Consider the following 24,070-nt stretch of genomic DNA (forward strand, 5'->3'; position numbering starts at 1 on the left):
AAATTTGCCCTCCGCTTGTTTTCATCTTTTTTTTCTTTTTTTGCTAAAACTTAAAGGATAATCAAAAAAGTAATTTGGTATATTACAACACACTCGCAGTCTGCTAATGCTCGATCATCTTTGTAATGCTAGCTTCAATTTTGCGATGCTTCTGTTTTACTGCAGCGAACGGCGTCTCGTTTACTTTCATCTGCCGGCGGTGAGTCGCTGTTTTCGTTTGTCTAAACGAGACGTTCGTTGATAAAACAGCATCATAATCATCATCATCATCATCAGCGGCAGCAGCAGCAGTAACAACAACAAGAACAAGCAGGCAGCGCCCAACGAATGCATTCTACCTGAAGAGCAGGTCCTTTTCTTTTACTGGCAGGGCACGGACCGAGACACCGGCTGTTTTCGTCTAATCTGCTGCTTGTGCTGCTGCTGTTGCTGTTGCCGTGATGTTTTCCCACCTCCACCCCGTCGGTTTTTCCGATACAAAGAGAGCCCGTTTCGTTTCAAAAAGGATCTATCTATTGTGTGTGTGTGTAGTCTGGTGTCTGGTGTGTAGTGGGAGGGTTATTGGCAAAAACTTAATACGTATATGAAATCTCGTTTCTGCATCCTCGGCTAGCTAGCTATATGCTCGGCGTGCGTGGAGTGGCAGAAAGTTCCCGTTCCGCTCACTCGCCCGTTGCCCGCTGCCGCCTCTTCATCCACGCGCGCGCGCTTAAATCTCTTTCAATTTTTCGCTTCAGCAAAACTTTTTAAAAGCTCAAACCACAAATGCAACTTTGTTCGTTTTTTCTTTTACAGGTTTTTTTTTAACTTTTTCTTCTTCGTTTGTTAAAATAACGATACTATCGTCGTCAACAGAGAGTGAGAGAATAAAAGCACACACGCACTTGGGACAGGTTTGGCCTGTGCTATGCTTAAATCTCAGCCCTATATAAGTAGTGTTTTATGTAGTTTTTAAAGGTGTTACAGGTTTTCTTTTTCTTTACTATGTTGTTTGGTTTCCGAGTTACACAACGATATACACAGTTGTCTGCTTGTCTGTCTGTCAGATTTCTACGAAAATGTTTTTTTTTAAAGCTCAAGCCGAATTTCCTGTTAAGCTACGATAAAATTTCGAATTTTCGATTATAATAGATTTCGCTAAGTAAGAACAAGTTTAAAGAAAAAACAGTTTCCAATTTCAACTTCTGATTTTTTTTCTTCTCTCGAATGGTTTTTATCTCTCTTTTCTTTTTTTGTTAGTTTCGACTAATAAGGCCACGCATTTTTCGTCTCTTATACACGTTGTAGAAGATTGTTGTTGACGTGGGGTGCGGGTGGATGGTGGTGGGGAAAAAGGTGACTGAATGGCGCAAATATAGGTGGCGAAAGTGTGAATGAGGGGAGAGCGGATTGGATGACGGCAAGGCATTTAAGGAGGATATGCGCTACTGAACACACACGAGTGGGTGGTGGGAGAGGCTGCCATTGAATGAGGAGATCCTTGATTATGTAGAGAAGCAGCGCTTAGGTTTTCTTCCTTGCACAACAATGCGACACCCTCACTGAACTGAACTGAGCTGAGGATTCTTTTCCCCGTTTGGTGAATCAAATTGACCGTTTAACTTTGGTAAGCTGCTGCAGCAGCGGCGAAATAAAAATTTGATATCACATATTCACAATTACGAAACGGCCCAGCTCGTTCAGTGTGAAGCTTCCGTTGATCGTCGGAAAAGCTACTTATCCCTGCAATGGGGGGCTACGAATAAAGCTGCTCACAAACACCTAAGCCGCGCGGGCAGTGGATAACAACCGGATATTGAAACGCTTACGCTAGACATGGGTTGCCAGGGCTCCTTTCCGCAGATCCCCGTTCGCTGGAAGAATGAATTGGCCTGGACAGGGACTGGTTCCGGAGACCGGAAGTGTAGGTGTTGGCTGACTCTGCTGGGACGTCTGATCCATGCTGGTGTTGGCGCCCGAGGACGATCGTATCGATTCGGGACTGGTCAGGCCGGAAGTGATTCCGACAATGCTGCCACTGTTGAGCCCATTGCCAACTCCCAGGTTGACGCCCATCGAGAGGAGGGAGTTCTGACCGCGACCGACGCTGTAAGGCGGCGGAGCCGGAGTCACCGCCGGGTTAGCCGTACTCGGCGGCGGAAGGGGCGGCAACTGGGTGGTACTGCTTCGCAGATACGGATTGCCGTAGGTGGCGCTGTAGCGCGGATCTATGCTCGGAGCGGTCATCAGCGATGTATCTGAAAAAGACAAAAAGAAAACGTTGGACTACTTCGCAAGGAAGAACTTCGAACAGGAATACTTACTCATGAGACTGTTTGACAGCGCTCCCATTCCACCTCCGATGTTGGGAAGTCCGTTATCTTGCCGCAGCTCGATACGGTTTCGCGTCAAACTGAGATTCCCATTCGGCAGTTGTCCATTAGTGTTCACGTGTAGCGGCATATTGTAGTCATGTGCGTAATCTACATACGGGACATAACCGCCATTGCTTTGGCCGATTTTCGCTTGCAACTGACCGAGACCGTCGGTAAAGTCACCCGAATATCTGCAAATTCAACTTTGGTTAGTGCCATGCCTTCAACGAGCAAGAAATCTACCCTCAACCTACCGATAATCGCTTGGAATTCGCACTGGACCAGCCAATGGGACTCCTCCTCCTCCACCACCGACACCACCACCACCGCCGACGCCACCGACGCCTATGTTTCCGTTGCCACTGTTGTTACTGCCGCTTGACGAACCGAGGATATTCATCGCTAGCCGAGTCGCGATGCTGTCCGTTCCCGAGCAGGTTTCCGAGTATTCGTGATCGCGATCGATCTTTAAATCGCTCACATTCGAAGACCGATCACTTTCTTTGCAGGCTTTTTCCGTGATGTAATGTTGCTGATGAAGAATAACAAATTTTGATTAAAATTCTGATTTTCTGTAAAGTTCTTTGTGTTAGCGGAGGCTTACCTCTGGTATGACATCGGCCGGTGGAAGCTTTTTCTTGCTTTTTCGTACGCAAAAGCACATTCCGATGACGATCATAACGATGACCAAGATGAAGCCTCCAATCGAACCGAAAATGATTACCGGCAGGAGGACAGTATCTGTTGAGAGACGAAATGACACTTTGATTATTCTGAAAACAGATGATTTCGAACGCGCTGGCGTGTCCAGGATGAGGTATTGTCTGTTCATGACCATGACCAAGACCAAGACCAAGATCAAGATCAAGACCAAGACCAAGACCAAGACCAAGACCAAGACCAAGACCAAGACCAAGACCAAGACCAAGACCAAGACCAAGACCAAGACCAAGACCAAGACCAAGACCAAGACCAAGACCAAGACCAAGACCAAGACCAAGACCAAGACCAAGACCAAGACCAAGACCAAGACCAAGACCAAGACCAAGACCAAGACCAAGACCAAGACCAAGACCAAAACCAAGACCAAGACCAAGATCAAGACCAAGACTAAGACCAAGACCAAGACCTAGACCAAGACCAAGACCAAGATCAAGACCAAGACCAAGACCAAGACCAAGACCAAGACCAAGACCAAGACCAAGACCAAGACCAAGACCAAGACCAAGACCAAGACCAAGACCAAGACCAAGACCAAGACCAAGACCAAGACCAAGACCAAGACCAAGACCAAGACCAAGACCAAGACCAAGACCAAGACCAAGACCAAGACCAAGACCAAGACCAAGACCAAGACCAAGACCAAGACCAAGACCAAGAGCAAGACCAAGACGAAGGCGAAGACGACGACGAAGAATATGCTTAAATTTTTTTTTATCTTTTGATTTTATTGTTTATTCCTGAGGTTTAGAAGCTGTCACGCCTCTTCAAAAACTAGAAAAAAAATCGAGGAGGAAACCGTGACAAAAACTGAATAAACGGGATAGAAAAATAGGAAAAAGGTTCTCGCGAGTGAGACAGAGAATAAAAACTGGCATGAAAAAGAGAAAAGCAAAAGGAAAACGTGACAGAGTGGTAGGACAAACGAGACATAAAAAAAGGAAAAACGTAGAAAACTGGAAAGAAAAAGATGAAGAACGGAAGAGAAAACAAGAAAACTATGAGGAAAGAAGGAAGAAATATAAGCAAACGTGAAAGAAAATGAAGATAAACTGGACAGAAAAAAAGAGAAAACGGGACAAAAAATCAAGGAATAAGGGATAGAATAGAAGGAAAAGAATAAGAAGAATAAGAAACGAGAACTGAAGTTTTCCACTTCTCGGGACAGAAGAGGAATAAAAATGGAGACAAAATGTTAAGGGGGCATAGTACTTTTTCAACTTAAAAAAATCGAAATTTTTTTTATTGATTATTTCGAAAGATTAACGTTTTGACCATATGTGTTTCAAGTCATTTCGATGAATTCCAAAAATTGGCAAAGTTACAGCTATTTGTGCCGCGCATGTCTGGAGCGATTACACAGCGAATAAAAACTTCAACGTCGTTTTTCTCGAAACCAGGTTTTGAAAGTCGGTACCATAAATATCTCAAGAACGGCTCAAGCAATTCTCATGATTCTTTTTTTGTTTCAAAGCCAACAAAATTATCTAGTGTTTGACCCATCCTTTTTTCGATATTACAATTTTTGTATTTTTTAGAAATGTTTAAAGTCAATTTTTTCGACTAAAAACCTTACTTTTCGGTTTGAATATCCACCATTTTGTTATGCGTTCGAATTTAAAAAAAAGGATGGGTCAAACACGAGATAATTTAATATACTTTCATGTCGTTTTGGAATTTTTCAATTCGGATAAGCCCCCCAGCGCCAATCCATGGTACCGCAAATCAAGTTTTTTTCAAATGATCATGTTCAAGGAGCCGTAGGGGAGAGGGGAAGAGGTTCACATATGCAAACAAAATTGTATATATTAGTATGAAGTGCAATGTTTAGAATGCAAAAAACCCGAATCGATTCGCTTTTCGCGTTATCGAGAAAAAAATATTTGAAATAAGGCAAAAAATATGGTGTCAAAAGTACTATGCCCCCTTAAAAACGGAAGACAAAAGGGATAAAGCGATACGAGGAAAAGTGGTAGACTGGACAGTGACAGATGAAGAAAGGAAGAGAAAAGAAAGAAAGAAACATAAAGGAACGTGAAAGAAAATGAAGATTTACTGGATAGAAATGGAACAAATAACGAGAAAGACGAGAGAGGAAAATGGAGAAATGAGAAACAGAAAAGAGGCAAAATGGGACAGAAAAAGAAAAATATGAAGCGAAACCAATGAAAACGGAAAACAAAACGGATAAGGCCATTGCAAATATTTTATAAAGTTTTTGTCCTTCCGGTGTTGGGCCACTGAAGGGGTAGGGGTGGCGAAAAAAAACAAAAAGGTTTTTTTATTCGAGTAAAAAAATGGATTTAAGGCATTTTTACTTGAAGTTCAAACGTGAAAACCAAATCTATTCTTGCTTTTAATATATACGTTTTTGTTTTCCATGCAAAAATCTACGAAAAAAAGAATTTTTTTGGCTGATTTTCGAAAATTCCATTGTTCAAATTTCTATTTCTGTTTCGTGCAAGAAGCATTAACTATACTCGTACACTCATTTTTCGAGTTTTTCAGGCTGTAGAGCCCACAGACAATTGATTTTATTTTTTTGCCCCCTGATTTTACAAGCCAATTTTCCAGGGGTGGAGTGACAAAAACTTTAAAAATAATTTGCAATGGCCTGACTGGAAAACAGAACGTGACAGAAAAGGAAGAAAATTAGGACATAATAACAGGAAAATGGAACAGACGAAGATGAAAACCTGGATAGAAAATGAGTTAAAGATCGAAAACTGGCACCGTAAGAAAAGAAAAAGGTCTAAACGGTACAGAAACTCGGACAAAGGAGCAATGAGTCAGGAAAAGAGAAACAGCCCCAGAAAAAAGGAAAAATGCGGTAGAAAAAGTGGGAAAACGAGACAAGAAAGGTAATACGTAACAGAAAATAAGATAAACCATAAGAGAAAGCGAGAAAAGCTAGAAAAATCGGGAACGAGGACAAAGCGAGAGAAGGAATAAAAACTAGCATGAAAAAAAAACGTAATGAAACACTGGACCGAATGGAAAGAGAAACGGGACGGGAGTGGAAAAGAAGAAAATGGGAAAAATTGAGAAAACGAAGCAAACGGGGAAAACGAGAAGACTGAGCAGAACAATGAAGAACGAAAGAGAAAAGAAAAAGATGTGAGAAAAGAAGAAAAAACACTAAGAATCGTGAAAGAAAATGAGGATAAAAAGGACAGAAAAAAACGAAACGAGAAAAACGATAAAGAGATTGGATAGTTGGATGAGAAAAAGAGAAAATACGGGAGGAGGAAAATGGAAAAACTAGGAGAAAATAAGAGGAAAAAGAGCACTGGAAAAAATCATTACTTTCGGAAGATAAAAGGAATAAAATAGAAAAGAAAAATGGAAAGCGCAGAACATAATAAGAGGAACAGACGAAAACAAAAAACGGGATTGGATAGTGACTTAAAATACATAAAACGGCACTACGAAGAAGGAAAAAAGTCGAGCCGGGACAGAAAATGGTAGAAACCGAAACAGGATGAAAAAGGCAGAAAAAAGGAGAAGAAAAAGTAGGAGGAAAAGAAAAAGCGGAATTATGGCAGCAAGAAAATTCAAACAGAATAGAAAAGGAGTTAAAAAACAAAAACCGGCACTGTAAAAAACAAAACAGTTGAAACGGGACAAAGAACGCTAAAAACCAAAACACGGAGCAAAAAGAAGCTTTTTGTTTCGAAAAGAGGAGAATCAAGAGTCAGGAAAAAGGCAAAAAAGCGGGTGAGAAATAACGGGTAGAAATCAAGAAAAACGAGATAAAACGAGACAAGAAAGGGAATTCGGAACAGAGAACAAGAAAAACCGAAAGGGAAAAGAAGATTAACGAGAAAAAAATAACCCGAAGGAGGAAACGAGCGAAACGGAAAAAAAGAAGCTACACGGGATACAAAAGGAGAAAGATGGGACAAAATGGAAAACTGGGAGACACAAAGAAGAAAAGGAAAACAGGATAAATGGTAAAACGGAATAGAAAAAGGAACGGAAGATAAAAAAAGAAAATCGGGAGGAATGGAAAAAACGGTACCTGGAAAGAATAAACGACGCTGAACAGACGGTAAAATGTGACATCAAAACAGGAAACCGAAACAGACGAAGTCAAGAAAGAGAAGTCCATAAAAATAAAAAAATAAATAGATAAAAAGAGTTTGATAAAGACAAAAACTGGAAACGAAAAAAGGAAAACAAGATCAGAAAAAATTAACAAGAAGCGAGTGAAAAACAAGACCTGAAATAAGAAAAAACTGGGACAGCAGATGAAGAAAAACGAAACAATAAAACAGGAAACACGGAAGTACAAGTACCGAAGTCTGAGTACATTCTAGCGTTACAAATATTATATGCAGTTCATTATTGTCACACTCGAATTGATTGGAATGAATGTTCAAGAAATAGCCCACAATCATTCACTAAAGTAGGTAGCTTTCTGTGAGAAATGGTTCTACTGTTACAGTAGCTCAAGCTAAGATGATGTTGCAACAGTTTGGTACCCGATCCATGGTCAAAACCCAAACACGCCAGTGCTTTCTTCGAAGTATTCTAAACCTACCTTTGGAAACCCTAAACTCGATCTCGATCGAGTCCATCCCGTACTCGTTGATCACGGTACAGTTGTACACACCAAAGTGCTGCTTCTGGCTGTTGTTGATGATCAGGGTCGAACGAACCCCCTCCGGTTGATGGTTCTCGAGGATCGTATAGTCGTTTTCGTTGTTGATTTCCAGCCCATTGTAGGTCCAGATGATTTGCTTTGCTTTCGGTACCGAAACGGCTTCACACTGAATCTGGGAGTTATCGTTCACCGCTCCGTACTGCTGTCGCTTGGAACGAATCTGCGGGGGACCCTTCAGGTACAACGACGAGACGGCTTCGATTTCCGGGAATCCCATCACGCTGGCCTTGCAGTAGTAGCTTCCGGCCGTTTCGCGTGAGGCGATGATCGTGATGTTGGCCGATGTCGACACCACGCGGTTGGATTCCTCGTGAATCCAGATGATCTCCGGCGGAGGATTACCGTCGACATCGCACGATAGGGTTACCGACCGGTCCAAGTCGGCTTCCACCGACTTCGGTCTGGTACGGAACGTTGGGCCGTAGCTAATGTCTAGGATTTCACTTTCTTCGCTTTTGCCAACCGCGTTGTGTACCTCGCACTTGACGACGGCGTCGTGGAATTTCTTGGACACATTGTGAATAATCTAGGAGGGAAACATGGTGGGAATTTAGGTTATGAAAGATATTTCAGGTACTGGCTAGCTTACCATTTCCGTTGTGTAGTCTCCGACGACGAGCTCGTCACCGATGTACCATCGGTAGCTGACGTCGTTTGGATTGGCGTCCGCATGGCAGGACAACCGGACCTCGGCCCCTTCGGATATTCTGCCTCCGGCAAGTGCCCCGCCAACGACGGAAACGCTCACCTTCGGGGCGTACTTCACTTCGAGCTTCAATTTCACCGACCGATACGTGCGGTCGGCCGTATTCTGAGCCTGACAGGTGAACGATGTGTTGTGGTGTTCCTTTTTCGGTGTCAACTTGAGAATCGACTTGGCCGTATACCGACCGGTGTCGGTTAGTGGTTCCTTCACGTACTCGATTCCCTTGGTCATAACGTTGCCCAGGCCGTCAATCCAGGTGATCTGTTTTGTTTATAAAGAAAAACCCATTGTTAGAGTCGTAATCGCTGAAAGAGAGAAACTGTGAAAGAATTACCTCAGCAGCGGGTTTGCCACCGACCGAGACACATTCCAGTTCGATCTCTCGATCTTCGGTAGTCACAAGGAAGTCCCCTTGAATGATTTTCGGTGGTTCCGGAGGAACCAATACCGTTAAGATGGCGAAGCGTGATCGAATGCCGGGTGTTCCTATCGAATCGAAAGTTTCGTTTAATTCTCTAATCATTTTCAAAGACCTTCTCAGTTAAAATCACTTACCATCCTTGCCGGGACTGACCTGGCACTGGTAGCGTGCTTCGTCGTCCAGCATGACCGGGTATATTTCCAGCGAGTAATCGCCCTCTTCGTCGCTTCCGACCATCGAGTATCGCTCGAAGCCACTCAGATTGCGATGCCAGCCGAGACCGAAGTCGTCTTTGGTCCACTGCAGCTGGCCAACCTTGGACTCGACCCGACAGGGCAGCGTAACCTTGGAGCCCACGATTGCCGTTTGATCCTGCGGTTCCATCGCAAACCGCTGACTGCCAGCGTGCACCACTTTGGCAGCCCGGCCGGCGGAAAGCAGTGCAGCTAGTAGCAGCAGCTTTGCGGCAGTAGTTGTTCTCATTTTGGTTAAGAAAGATTGGTTGAACCGAGAGAATGTGGTTCAAAATTTTCGAATCCACCCACTTGAAGGTGCGTGATGCTGTGAGCTAATACTGTGTGTTAGTAGATATGTGTCTGTTTGCAGGTGCAAGTATGTGGCGGATCACTAGCATGCTTTTAGCTGCTACCGATCCAGAAGCATTGCAAGTTAACTAACGGTTCGTTCACAGCACGCAGAGCGGCGCTACAGCATCACCTCGAACAGTCTGAAATTAATAGGAGAAAAAATCAAAAAAAAAAAAATCCATTAGTTATGCCGTTATTGAAAAACCATCAAAATTCTTTTTTTTATCTCAAGACAATCACTTATAAACTTGTAAAACTTGTAAACCACACTTATAAGCCGCCAGATTTGATGGGGCAAATCCACAAAAAAAAACAAAGCGATTTTCAGCCAATAATCCCAGCTGATGCCACCACCACCACCACCAACACCACTGGCGGAGGATTGACAGCATGAGGAAACAGACAAATAAAGTCAATGTGAAATAAATAAACCAGCAGTAAATCAAATTTCGAACGACATGGGCATCCGACGTGGGAAGCTCAAGCAGATGGTTTTTCCCTTGGGGGGGTCGCGCGCGCACACTTACACACACAGCCACACATCTGCCGGACCTCCCGGCCTCTTGCGGCAGCTCGACGGCGGAATGAAGTTCTTCGGAACATAAAATCAAATCTTCTGCCAACTAGAACACATCGATAAAAATCCTAAAATTCGATTGAAAAGCCATAAAACAGGGGAAGAAATTTACATGTTTCTTCTGGCTGTTCGGAGCCCCTGTGCCGGGGGAGCTTGGTGGGGAGGAAGCGAGGCCGCGCCGGGTGGTTAAGACATGAGAAGACGACTCGTCGAAGTCGTAGAAGAAAGTTCATTCATCCGAGCCTTGTCCGCCCGTCGCTTCGGAGACGACGGTGTAAACGGAGAATGGCGTCATCATAAAATCCACAGTCAAATAGGATTCCAACAAAGCCAGAGCTCGAATCAATTGCACATTCGGATGCCGTTTGCCATCCCTTTTTAGTACGGGTGTTGAATAACTTTATACTGCACAGTCAATTACGCTCAATTATTGCCGCTTGCCGTGGCTGCTTCCCGGTGCTGGATGGGACGGCAGTTGTGGGGGGAGTGTGAAAATGGGTAGATCGGTCGGTTGGTCGGGAGGGGGAAAAACGCGGTGAGTCCATCACGTACAGCAGTGCATTGCTTCATGCAGATAAGATAAAAAAATATAATTAGTACTGAAACTCTATACGAAATGTCGCCGTAAAATTTGCGCTGACTTGTTGAGAAGTTAAATTACGTTGCCAATTATAGTCGCAATTTGCATTACAACATGTACGGTTTCAATACTTTTAACGTTTTGTAGCGTAACATTTCGAATGGAACGACCGTAGGACAGAATTCGTCGAGTTATCCGGGTAGAAAAAATCGGACATTTACTTAGCTATACTATAGCTAGCTTAGCGACATGGAATTCGTTTTAGAATGGATGCATTCGGCTCAGTCCGGGTCGGGTGAAACGGGGAGACCCTATTTATCGTCCTACAAATTTATTTTTTCTGCTTAAACGGTCATTTCTCGGTTAATTGTTAAAGTTTATGAAATACTACAACCACGTGGCCAGACTAGAACGAATTATCGCTACAATTAGGATATTATTAAGGTACAATATATAATTGGCATAAAATGATATATATAAAATTGAAAAACTGTATGAAGGTTTGTGCTTATGGCATGAACGCTAGGTTGACATAGAACTACGAATGTAGATACAATGCGATACGTGTTGAACAGTTTATTACGCAAATTTATAGTGTTTGTTAGATGAGGTCGTGATTAAATTTTCCAATGCCTGAGATATGAGTATCGGTTTTTTAAAATTTGTAGCTCCTAAATGAGTTAAACCACCAAATTACTATCACACTTCTTTTGGTGATTGGTCGTGATGTCGCATTTTGAAGATTTGTGCGTGACTTGTAGTTTTAACTTTAGATAACTAGCTTGAACCTACAAACCAGTTGATATATGTTTATTGGCTTAATGAACTTGTTTGTAACATAAAATATTTGTCATTAAACGGTGGCTTTAATCCGAGACTTGCCGGGCAAACGACGGCAACGCACTGCTTTGCTTCTATCACACTGACCGAGTAGATAACAGTCTTTGTTGTCGGTGGTAGAAACAAAGAACAGACATATAAAAATAATCGCATAGGGCAACGCGTGACGCATATACGGGGAATTGGGAGAATAAAACAAAATTATGTATTACTGCCAGGTGGCGGCAGTGTAGTTAGTAAAACAGTTTGCTAGCTAGCTCAGTTCAGTTGCATTCATTCGAAAACTTAAAAGAATTTGTACTGAAAATTGCCCTTAAGCCTTCTGCTTCATAATATTTAGTAATTTTTCAGAAGCAAGAAGCTTCGAATTAAGTGCTTCTCGAGGCGTTTTTACCAAATATCTTCTGAAAAGTATGATATAGTTGATTGCTTTTTCTGCCAATTTGAAGCTCTGTTCTACAATTTGTTCTTTGGGATGAAATGGCTTTCTCTTTAAGTTGCCATTTAATTTTGAACATATCGTGTTGAATTAGTACCTGAGAACTGCACGGATTCATACATCACGTATAGCACACTCGATCACTGCGTGCGACCGAGACGGTATGACATGAAAAACAGCAACAGCAACAACAATGCTTTTCATAGATTGAGGGTTCGCTTCCACGTTTGCTGGTGTATTTAGTTGCTGGTTACTGCTGGTTTAGGTTTATCCGCAGGCAGCAGCTCTTGAAGCTGTAGTGTGGCAAGCATGTTTCAGTGTGACAAGGGACTGTGGCACAACTTGGCTTATGCTTGTCTGGGGATCATTTCCCACAATCCGCAAAATTTCATGGCCAATCGCTGACGCCACTTGCTGATGCTGCTTTCCTCGGAGCCTCGTTGAAAGCTGCGTTCCTTCTCGGAAGCGACGGTGCGTTGTCGTAAAAGTTTTTCCCTAGAACACATTTTGATACTGCAATCGTTTTCAGAAACGTCATAGAGAGATACGCGTTAGATTGTGTCCGTCGCACGCGACGATCTAGTGTGCTCTGCGTGATGTATGCGTGAATTCCTGCAGTTTTCAGATGCTAATTCAACACCCAAAACGTGACTGCTGAATGACCCGTTTGTTAAACCACTCTATAATAAACTCATCAACAACAACACCCAAAACGATTAGCAGATAAAAGCAATTAACTTTATCACACTTTTTAAGTAACAATTTGATGAAAACGCCTTGAGAAACACTTATTTAGAAGTTTTTTTGCTTCTGAAACTTCTGAAAAGCTACTAAATCTCATGAAATACGAAATTTAAGGGCCATTTTCTTTATAAAATTTTATAAGCTTTCGAATGAAATCAACAGAACTGAGCTAGCTATCATACTTTTAATACTAATTTAAGGCAAATAGTACCGATAGCTAAAAATGTTGAGTAACTTTGTAATAACTCTGTAATGCGTAGAGGAATTTTCATCAGATGTGGTCCTCTATCATCCCCTGAAATATTTGCACCGAGTTACCTAACACCCTGTATGTCTCCATGTCGTCTGCATACTAATACATACGACTATACATACTATACATACAACTATACACAACTACTTTTGAGTGGTTAAGTAAGAAGAAAATGTCATTTACGTGTAAAATGAAAAGAAGTGACCCTTAGTGGGAACCTTGGGGAACCCCAGAGATGAGTTGAGTAGAGTCAGAGAGGACATTTTCAAAGCGAATACAGCCCGGACTCGATTATCCGGGTGGCAATTTTGATTTTCAGCCCGGATAATCGAATCACCCGGATAATCGAATCATCATTTTTGGTACAAAATTTTTTTAGGCAAGTCAAGTTTTTTGACTTTTAGGTATCAAAAATGTTTTATTTATTATTGATCTATCTTACCAAAAGTCAGAAAATTCCTTTCTTACGATTTTTTCCACTGATAATTTTTTTTGGTGCCATATTATTTTTTGTATGTTATGTTCTTCAATATTTAGGTATTATAAACTTTTTTTTATTATTGATCAATCTCCCCTAAAGTCTTAAAATTCCTTTTTTGCAATTTTTTTATTGATGATTACAATGGTGATGATGACGGTAATGGTGATGATGATGATGATTTTTAAGTAAAAAAATTGATTCCATCATCGCAGGATTTATTTTTGTTTTGTTCGCCGATAAAAGTAACATAAGAAAGGAATTTTGTAGCTTTAGGGAGGTGTATCAATACTTGTCAAGTTGGAATCATCATGTAGCATGAAAACTATAACATTAAGGTTTAAAATAAATCATTGAAAAAAATAATTTTTTTTTTCACTCGGATAATCGAGTCTAAAAACCCGGATAATCGAATCCCCGGATAATCGAGTCCGGCCTGTAATTTGTTTGCGTCCGATGTGCTATGATAGAAGCCATTTCCAGAGTTTCGGTTCTATTCCGATTTTTGCTAATTTAAAGATTAATAATGGTATGTCTATTCTGTCAAATGCCTTATTAAAGTCCGTGCAAATAGCTTCTACGTGGTAGCCGTTGTCCATAGCATTCAGAGTTAAAGGTACAAATTCCAGAATATTTGAAGCAATATAGCGGTCAATTCAATTCAATTCGAGCTGGTAATGCTCAAATTCGGTATTAACTGCGCATTAAATTAGCAAATTTGGTATCTACATCAAGGGGAGGAACTGTAGCTACATTCGTAGACCTACGCCAGGCCTGCGAGTGTGTTCCGCGATACAGACCCTTCTACACTTTTTTTTTATTTTCAATAAGACAAAAAAAAAATCTCAAAATTTTAAAGCAATCTCTGCCGAAAAGACGAGCTGGTTCCCGGTTGCATATTCTAAGAAAAAATATACCACAGTACAGGGTAGTAATTTGGGACCATTATTTTTTCTTGATATAGCAATTCCATAAAAATTGCTGTAGTTATGAATAAAAGTAATTGCAAAAATACCACAAATTGCAGAAACTTGTTCAAACTCGCTGTTCTTTTTCCATTCTGAAAACAATTAGTCCCGTAATTTTTTATTTGGCCTCTAGGGTGATTTCTGAACCACTGGATCGATTATAAGTATTAACAACTAGCAATTTAAGTTTTATTACGTTCCTCTAGTGGTTTTCATGACCAATGTCATGAAACTGCTAATAAAACTGTGAGTTCCACTAGAACCTTCTTTTGGTCGGTATGAAACCTTCCGGCCCAGTGGCTCATCACTTGGTCGGAACCTCCTTAAGCATCAGGTCATAAGTTAAAATAGTCCTATTACGCTCTGCTGAAAGCAACAATAAAACTGATTATGCTTTTCGTTGCTTGACAGTCACCGCCATAATTTAATGAAGCTTTTCACTTCGTTCGACCTCCTAAGGCACAAAGTAATAAAGCCGTAAAGTATAAAGGCAAGCAATAGCAAAGAAGCTAAATAAGTAATAAATAAGGCCATTACAAATATTTAAAAAAGTTTTTGGCCCTTCGATGTTGGGCCACCGAAGGGGGGGGGGGGGGGGGGTGGCAAAAAAAACTAAGAGAATTTTTTAATCGAGTAAAAAAAATATGGATTTTAGGCATTTTTACTTAAAGTTTTAACGTGAAAACCAAATCTATTCTTGTTTTTAATAAATACGTTGTTATCTTTCATGCAAAAATCTACGAAAAAAAGACAAAAACGAAAGAAAATTTTACGGTCGAGTTTCGGAAATTCCACTGTTTGAACTTCCATTTCTATTTCGTGATAGATGCGTTAACTCAACTCGTACACTCATTTTTCGAGTTCTTCAAGCTGTAGAGCCCACAGAAAATTGATTTTATAAAAAAAATTTAACTCATATCCTACAAATTATTTTTTGTCCTCCCGATATTTCAAGTCAATTTCCAAGGGAGGGGGGGGGGGGCGAGTGACAAAAACTTTGAAAATGATTTGCAATGGCTTAATAAGCTAAAAACTGAAAAATTTATTGCCTTCAGAAGTTAAACTTTTACCACTGACGAACTGACATGACACATAGAAGAAAATCCTTTAAAAACCATCGTCCTACACATTTTGCTTGCACACTAGCACCCTCTGTTATGCATGTCGCGGAGTAGCTTGCATTTGCAGGGTTTTATGCTGTAGGGTTTTTACATTTGAATGGTTTTATACTGAAAACTCGAAGCAACACTCGCGCTCCGCGGTGTAGCCATGTTGCGAAACATGCTTTTTTGAAAAATGAGTGGTTTTTGATTGGACGATGAAACTAACGCGAGTGTCTCGTCTGTTTGTCTGTGCTTTTACTGTTAGATTATCCTCATGATTTAGTTTATTGCGGCCATAATAAAAAAGAAATTTTCAGAAGTTTTCGTAGTTATGCAGCATGTGCGCATAAAATTTTATTGTGAATATTGGTATGATAGAAAGATAAAGTCAACGTACCATCGAAATTTTACAATTTTTGAAAAAATAGTTATTTTAACAAGATAAATTTATTCAATTAGTCAATGCTAATTTCTAGTAGGGGTTAGTTCCGGCGTAGTGGTTAGCATTCACGCTTCGCACGTCGAGAACTCGGGTTCAAATCCCAACTCCGCCGAAGCCACGAATGACCCAAGTGACTATAATCTAACAAAAAAAATTCTAGTAAAATCGTTCTGTAACCTGAAAACCAATTGGTAATAACTTTCTTTCTAACACCCACATTTTACTTGTTTGCGGGCTAAAAAATACAAGAATATGACAATATGGCCTCGCATTAAAAATGCTTTTGATGTTGAACTCCAACATTCTTCCAAATAGCAGCAAGGACGTAGACTACGTTTTATCGTAGGGTGTCATTCCATAATTTAGATTCTAGTTACCGTCACGAAAGTATGAGATATTGAACGCGAATAGGTCTGCCAATTATGAATGGATGAATAGATAATAGATGTAGCAATAATGTGATTTATATTAATTTTTTTTCATTTTCGATCACTCAATAGTGAAAACTATCGAATGGTTTCAAGGTCAAATTTCACCATACATTTCCTTCGTGATCAGAGACAAAACCCCCAACAGGCCGAAGATTCTTTACGACGTTTATTTAAACTATACCAAAAGCAGAGACATCAATCTGCTTCAAAAGCTCGCCAGATAAACTGTCAAAAATTTCCTCATCCTAGTCATATTTCTTACGCCCGCGATTAAAACTAGACCAATTTGATATCTGTGTTAGGGAAGAGGGCCAGAAAAAGAGACAAAAGTTTCTTGTCCCAAAAAATCGGAAATTTTTTTACGGTGAGACGATTCCACCTAGGCGAATTTGATGTCTGTGTTGGAAAAGTGAGCTACAGCTGTAGTTTTCGGTTGTAATGTATGCACATGTTTGCCATTTCATTGGTATAGTAGTGAAAAGAGAATGCATTGGGTTGTGGCAACGATGTGCTACTGATAAAAAGGGATAAAATTGATAAAATATCTACAACGTGGGGGAAGGGTTGATAATAAAAATAATCTTTGATTTCTGTAAGGTAACAAGACAGCAGTTGTGTTGTTCTTGGTTTTGTTAAATTGTTTCCAAATGCACATTTGCACCAGGGCAACTATCTAATGATGTTTTCCTAAACTCACACTCACGTGATTGGAATGAAACGTTTTAAATATCTTTATGCTTTAAGGCTCAAAAGTGCGAAATTTAAATTCGAAAAACACAAACTGAAGGCTGTTTCCCTGATACTTACTGGGCTGTAAACAGTGAGTTTAGAAAGTTGAAAATACTCAGTGATTGAAAGCTTTTCTTCTATAATGGGTTTACGAAAAAACGTTTATTTTTTGCTTTCTTGAAAGGCAGAAGGAGAAGTTAGTTCGTTTATGTGCTCTAAATACTCTAAATACAAATTTCTTCTTGGTTATAGAATCACAACATTCAAATGGGAACAATTTTTTGTGTTAACTTTGTGTAACGCTGCAATCTTTGTGGATCTATATCGCTATTTAACTACAAATGTGTGACGGCTACAGCTTGGTTTAAGACTTGACGGATAATACATATATCGAAACAGAACTTGCATTAAATCTATCAAAATTAGGTAATAATTGGAAGACAAGAAGTTAGGCCATATTGAACCATGAAAGCAGGTTTGGTACTAGGGCTGTCCTGCACTCAGTGTACCTATTTTGCTTATTTAACTGTAACACCTCAGCTAAACAAACTTCGAAAATGTTATGTATGGGGTATTTACAGAGTCAATCGGCAGAGAGCGCTCTTAGTGCACCACCCAGTGTGAACTGAGAGTGCATCATAAATACTTAAGTGCATCATAAATACTGTTTGACACAGAGCAAATTGTGCTCGATCATTTAGAATATTCAAAGAGCAGAATTCATAGATTGTTGTAGATATTTCGAGGGGTCAATCCCGGCGTGGTGGTTAGCATTCACACCTCTAACACCGGGGAGCCGGGTTCAAATCCCAGCCCCGCAGACGTAACGAATAACCTAAGCTGTTAAACAAGCTGTTGGAATTGAAGCATACACTTCAACCTAATAATGTTTAAATTTGATATCATTATGCAAAATTTATAGAAACGTCCGTAGTATCAATATTAAGGGAAGGGACTGTACATTGGTTTATACATTCGCAGTCTTATGCCAAGCCTACTTTTGTACTTACAGAGACATAGACCTTTCTACTTTTTTACAACTATATTAGTGTTCGTTTAAACAATAGGGTAACCAACCTATTTTGGACCCCATCAGCAGCTGTACATAATTTGGACACTTCCATTTGATTTTGCTGTAAGTGTCCAAATTATGTACAGCTGCTAAAGGGGTCCAAAATACGTTGGTTACCCTACTGTGCTGTTTTTGAACCACGTCACCTTTCAGTTGGCTACAGGACGCAGACTTGCTAATGCTGATGATCTTGAACTGTTTCTGGCAGTTGAAAAAGTTGATAGTTGTCGCCGCTTACAAGATCTAGTTGATCCGACTTGCTTTAGTTACCGAACTGATGGGATTGAGTTACGCACAGTTGACCATGTTACTGACCGTGGTATTTTACTAGATACTAAGCTCACGTTCAACGACCCCTAAACTGTATCAAATCATTATATTGCGCCTTTATTCGACCGCTTATTCGAATTGTAGCATGGTATGGTGTCCTCAACAAGTAACGTGGACTTTGCAAAAGTTTGTCCGGCTTGCCTTGCAGCATCTACCATGGGGTAATCCTCAGGATTTACCACCGTGTTCTGAGCGTTGCCGCTGTCTACTCGACCTCGATTCACTAGCTGTTTTTGTGGCTAGGCTACAATAACTTTAATAGGGAAATTGATTCTCCCAACCTTTTGTCACCCATGGATTTTCGCGCTTTGCAACGTAACCTAAGACCAACCTGGTTTGCTGCATGCACCATTTCATCCATACCGCTCTTGGATGTAACGAGCCAGTTACTGCCTGCCATTAGAACAATTTCAGAAAGGTACAATGTTTTGTTTCGGGAATACAATTTTATTCTTTTGTTCGCTGCACAGCACAGTCGATATTATTGGTTTGTTTTTGCCAAAATTGACGTTTTATTGAAGGGAAAAACAAATCGCATTCCGTCCCAATTGCATTATCGTACCCTGCGCATTTTTAAAGTTTTGATCTGTAAAGAATTTTCAGCTTTTTCAAAACAAAAATGAAAAATGAGGTGGGTGCAAATTTCCGAAGTACCTTGCCTTCTAGGCCCATCTTCAAATTGAAATTTCTTGATTGTGTTGATCTTCTCTTCCCTTGTGTGTGTGTGTCTAAATGGAAAATAAACCGTACAGCAGTGCATTCATCCATTCAAGTGTCACAAATACCCAGCAGGAAAGTGTTGGTTTCCGTTGCAGTGCTTCTCACTTACTGACTATTTATGGCTCGATTTGTTTGGTTTCATTGCTCCAGCTTCAGTGTCATTACAGGGCTTCAATGAAATTCCACAGCATTCCATGCAAACTGGATCAATTGCTGTTCCATATGTTTTAAACAAATGAAGCTTTGTTCATTAATATTTTTTGGACACAAGGAGCTAATTTCTGCTAACAAAAACCATTAGGTTTCATACTATCCCAGCGCTAACAATGATATTGTTCTGTTCACAAACTTTTCTCTATTGCTAAGTCTGTCCCCATTGAGCGAAGTCCAAGGTTTCTTTTTATAAAAAAAGCATGCTACTCAAAGTCAGTTATTCAGCAATTAAACAACAAATGCTCTCTGACGGCCTTGGGATTAACGGTGAAGTGGCAGAGCGATGTTGCTGGCAAGCCAACCACCTGAAAACGTCCGGCTTTCGCTCGTAAAGCATACTAATCATTAGCTCATTAAGGTCTAATTTTCGGAATGACACCTACACAATCGACATCATCCTATGCCAGCAGCGCAGCTCGTAACAGGAAACAAAACGATGCTGCCGAGGCCGAGGCCGAGGGCGAGGGCGATGGGATGGATGGCAACTGCGAAAGTCCTTGCAGAAATGAAAGGAAAAAAAACGCCCGCATTTATGAATAAAAGTACAAAACCGTACAACCGGAGCGGAAACCCGACCACCCTTCCACGGATGGTGGTGGTGGTGGATCGCTCGGCAATGGTGTCATAATTTCCGTTTTACTCCGGGTCGTCAGACTGACGTGAATGACGGGGCTAACTTGAAATAACTGCTAATTGCGGGGGTATTCGTTCTGTGTTTCAGCGCGAAGCGATCGCACCACCAACCACCCAAAGCATCCTGCTAGCAGCAGCGTCGTGATGCAGTGTAGATTCATATTTTCGCCCACGGCAGAGCGGCAAATGCTATTCTGCTACACAGTGATAGGACAGGAAATAAAAACAGGCAAAAAGTAGCCACCCTGATCCACTTCACACCCGGTAGGATTATGATAGCAACCCGACCGACCGCTGAGGCGTAAATGAATCGAAAACCAGAGACGAAGCCGGGCCGGGATGGACAGTTCGTTTTGGGGAAACCTAACGCAGCAAAATATTGCTTAATAATTGCCACCATATTTACGTGCTCGTTACAAAAATTGCTGACGTTTTAAGCCAACGTTAATTATACCAATCCATGCATGCTCAAATCAATCGAACAACAATGCCGAACAACGTGAGTCCGTTTCATAGCGCTCGAATTTTCTGCGAAAAGCATATCCATTCCAGAACCTGCTGTAAGCCTAATTGAAACTGAAACAATAACCCTTTGTGGTGCTTCCATGACACTTTTTCATCAATTTTAACTCGAACAGCTTGAGCTCCCTTTGCCGGTTCCCCAGCACGAGGCTCACTACGGGACGCTTACTGGAAGAAAAGACCGAACCAGAAACCGCACCGACATGCCACTGCTGCCCATCGAACGGAAAACGTTCCATTGTCGTTAGCTTCATCGGTTGTGCGGCCCACGACCGAGGAACAAGGAAACAACCGCCACGCCACCGCTCACTCACTATCGCTTCTGGACGATACATGCATATAGGCAAAAGTCCGTTATTAAAAAGTGAAGCTTAGGAAACCCCTCTTCTGCCGATGCATGCTACCGTAGTGCATTGGCCGCTTTCTCCGAGAACGTAAAAAAGGATTATTTCCCTCCAAGTGATTGGTTCAATAGTGAAGAAGCCCGTAAGGAGCTTACGTTCCTGTAGTGCACGGAACCTCCATCACCCCGTTCCGTTGCGTTTGTTGGCAGGTATTTTCGGAACTATGAGTCACCTTTTTTTCTGTTATTGGGGAAAACGGCAGACCGTTAGCAGTGAGTGATGGTTTTCTTCTAGTAGGTGCCCAGAGCCTGGAAAATAGATTAGATAACGGGTCTGTGCTTGACGTTACACTCTAACGAACGAACGGAACGAAGGTGCGTGTTGTGCGGCCAGTTTGTGCGGAAAATGCTAGAGCAACCGAAAAGAGGATTGTGGCGATTGTAAGGGGCAACGTTCTGTTGCCGAATGGGAATTTCACCAATTGCAGAAAGGCGTTGGTCGATGATGGGCTGAAGGCGATGACGATACGTTATTACCCGATTAGAACTGGCTTTTGTAATTGGAAATAGTTTCGTAGCGAAGAGGGGGGTGTGGAACGGTCAGTTCCGCACTGTCACTCAATTTGACTCGAAATCATTTTCCAAGCCGCAACTTTGTACGCAACTGTCTCACAAACTCTGCTGAAGATCTTCCGACTGTTTTGAAATCCTCTGAGGGTAGGACTGTACGCCATTCATTTTCTTCCTCCCGTTAACTATCAATTTATGTTTGCAACTGAAAAGGATAGTTTCCAGGCATGGTTAAATTGTGTTTCAAGATTTTTTTTTGCAACTCAACATATGATTCTATTTTGAAAGCGTCCACTTTTGCGTCCACACAGAGCTTTCATCAAAAAGGAAACTAATGATGCCGACATTCATAAACTTTCCGGAAAATTTGCCTGGCAGCTACTTTTCTTTCATGACGGTTTCCGCTCACTCTTCAGTGGCTCGTTTGATACGGAAGAAACGCAACCGTACAGTAGGTACCTTACAGTACCGTGCACAAGTCGACTGCTGCGCTTAATTAAACGCATTTTCTTTCAATTCGGCTGCAATAAACCGGCGTGAAAGTCATTCTCACCGGTAAAAATAACTATTTACTAAAGCTTCTCACCAGTCAAAGCAGCATCCTTTTCTTGCCGCAACTGGGACGTTCTGTAACAAATTGAAAAGCAGATGAAAAGTAAACACGCGATTATGGCAAACGGGTAACCTCCAACGAGCGAACGAGTCTATGCCCCACTCTATCCCTATCTTTCTCTCTCTCTAATGAATGCAATAAAGTTATGAATGGTGCCACTTGAAAAATTTCTTCGCTTTGAACGGCACTTTCTCCCTGAGAGTGTCCTGTCCGCCTGCTGCCTGTATACCGACCGGCGTGCACACATCTAGGTCAAATGGCGGCTACCGTGCTACAGTCAGTATTATTGCAGTGAAAAAGGCGAGAACCGTCATCCAACTTGGTACGTCGTAGGTAGCAACGAACGCTAGAAGGGTTGGTTAATCTTTGATGGATTCCTATCTCGGACGGATAACGAGCGGGTAATTTGTTTCTGGCGATGGTGCGTCCGACTAGGACAACGCCCGAGTCCAGCTGACTGACAGTGCCACCCGATGACAGTGCAATGAGCTTTGAAAGTTTTTCATCTTCTATCGAACAAGATCAAACAGTCGTGCCGTGGGGCTAGAGTGGCCAGCGCACGACATACTGACAAAGATCTGTGAGATCACAGGTGTAAAATTCTTATTAGCAAAGCTAATTTTTTTTCTGAAAAAGGTTAAATAATTTATTAAGGTTTCTCAATGTCTATTTCATTGCGAGTAAAAACAAAACTCCGCACGTTTTCGATTTTTTATTATAATACCTAACAGCTGTTTAGAAAAAATGTAAAAATTGAGGGGGAGGATGTTCGGGCTTCCAACCAATCAATATTTTTCTTGCACATTAAAACATCATTATAATCGGTTAAGTCGTTCAAAACTAATAGATGAATAAAAATTACAAAAATTGGCAATAAATGCACTAAAATGATAATATTTGGGACTGTCCTATATCAGAAGAAGACATCCTAAATGCTAAAGAAAAAAATAATTGTATTGCTCGGAAGAACCAATCCACGATTGCTTAGATATTAAGCAACCAAGCTTGAACTCTGTTCAGAACTGCTGAAAAATCCTCGACAAATGACCCAACTAGCCAAAAACATTTTCTGCGCTATTGAAAATGAGACGCATTTTTAGATATCAAAAAACTGCTGGTATACAGACACCAAGGGTTGCTACCAATGTCAATCGGCAAAAAATTCTTTCTAAACAAACTAAAAACGCTGACGAACTGACATGACATTTTCTATAGAAGAAAATCCTTTAAAACCATCGTCCTACACATTTTGCTTGCACACTAGCACTCTCTTTTCTGTATGTTATGGAGTAGTTTGTACTTGTAGGGTTTTATATCGTAAATATTTTACATTTGTATTGTTTTATACTAAAAACTCGAAGCAATACTCGAGCGCAGCAGTGCAGTCACGTCGGAAAAGATGCTTGTTTTAAAAAAAAAAAAAAAGATTTTTGGATTGACGATGGAACCAACTCGTATATCTCAGCACCAACTCGTATATCAATGTACGAAAACTATCGTAAATATCTCTTAACAAATTCGGATTCGTAAATAAAACCTAATAAAACGCGCACAAGTTGATATTCTATCGTTTATAATGCTACTAACTGACAAACATACGATTTTCAGCACAAAGTCGTATAGCTGCATGCAGCTGGTCGCGCTTAATCGGATCCTATCGTATTGAAATACCTATAAAAATGTATCACTCAGAGTTATTCCTCAGTGCGTATATCGCCTCCAAAATGGTACGGATTAGCCGCTTTTGCGCGTTACGATTTTGTTGAATACATATCAGTACGTAACTCTTATTTTCAATCTAATTATACATATGAAAATGCTGACTGGGTCGTCTGTTTGTCTGTGCTACAACATTGTGGTTGGGAATCTATTTCATTGCTTTATTGCATTAGCTCCTCTTCATAACCGAATGCCCGCATCTTTTCCTTGACGCCCCTCATAAGGTATTGGGCCGACTTCTTATGCTACCTTTACCCACTGTTTCTTGAACGCCAGCTTGTTCTCCGATATCTGAGG

General features: G+C 41.1%; 1 protein-coding gene across 1 annotated transcript; it reads right to left on the bottom strand.

Annotated features, from left to right (window-relative positions):
• Positions 1 to 1,809: 1,809 nt before the first annotated feature.
• On the bottom strand, positions 1,810 to 9,350 carry LOC128746240 (irregular chiasm C-roughest protein-like). Its single transcript, XM_053843289.1, has 8 exons — positions 9,002 to 9,350; positions 8,781 to 8,932; positions 8,330 to 8,707; positions 7,618 to 8,266; positions 2,959 to 3,095; positions 2,609 to 2,886; positions 2,304 to 2,545; positions 1,810 to 2,237 (listed from the first exon to the last, which is right to left on the bottom strand). The coding sequence occupies exons 1-8, from the start codon at positions 9,348 to 9,350 to the stop codon at positions 1,810 to 1,812; spliced, it is 2,613 nt and encodes an 870-aa protein (XP_053699264.1).
• Between the last annotated feature and the right edge of the window lie 14,720 nt (positions 9,351 to 24,070).

Source organism: Sabethes cyaneus, chromosome 1, assembly GCF_943734655.1.
Source record: "Sabethes cyaneus chromosome 1, idSabCyanKW18_F2, whole genome shotgun sequence".
Classification (NCBI taxonomy): Eukaryota; Metazoa; Arthropoda; class Insecta; order Diptera; family Culicidae; genus Sabethes; species Sabethes cyaneus.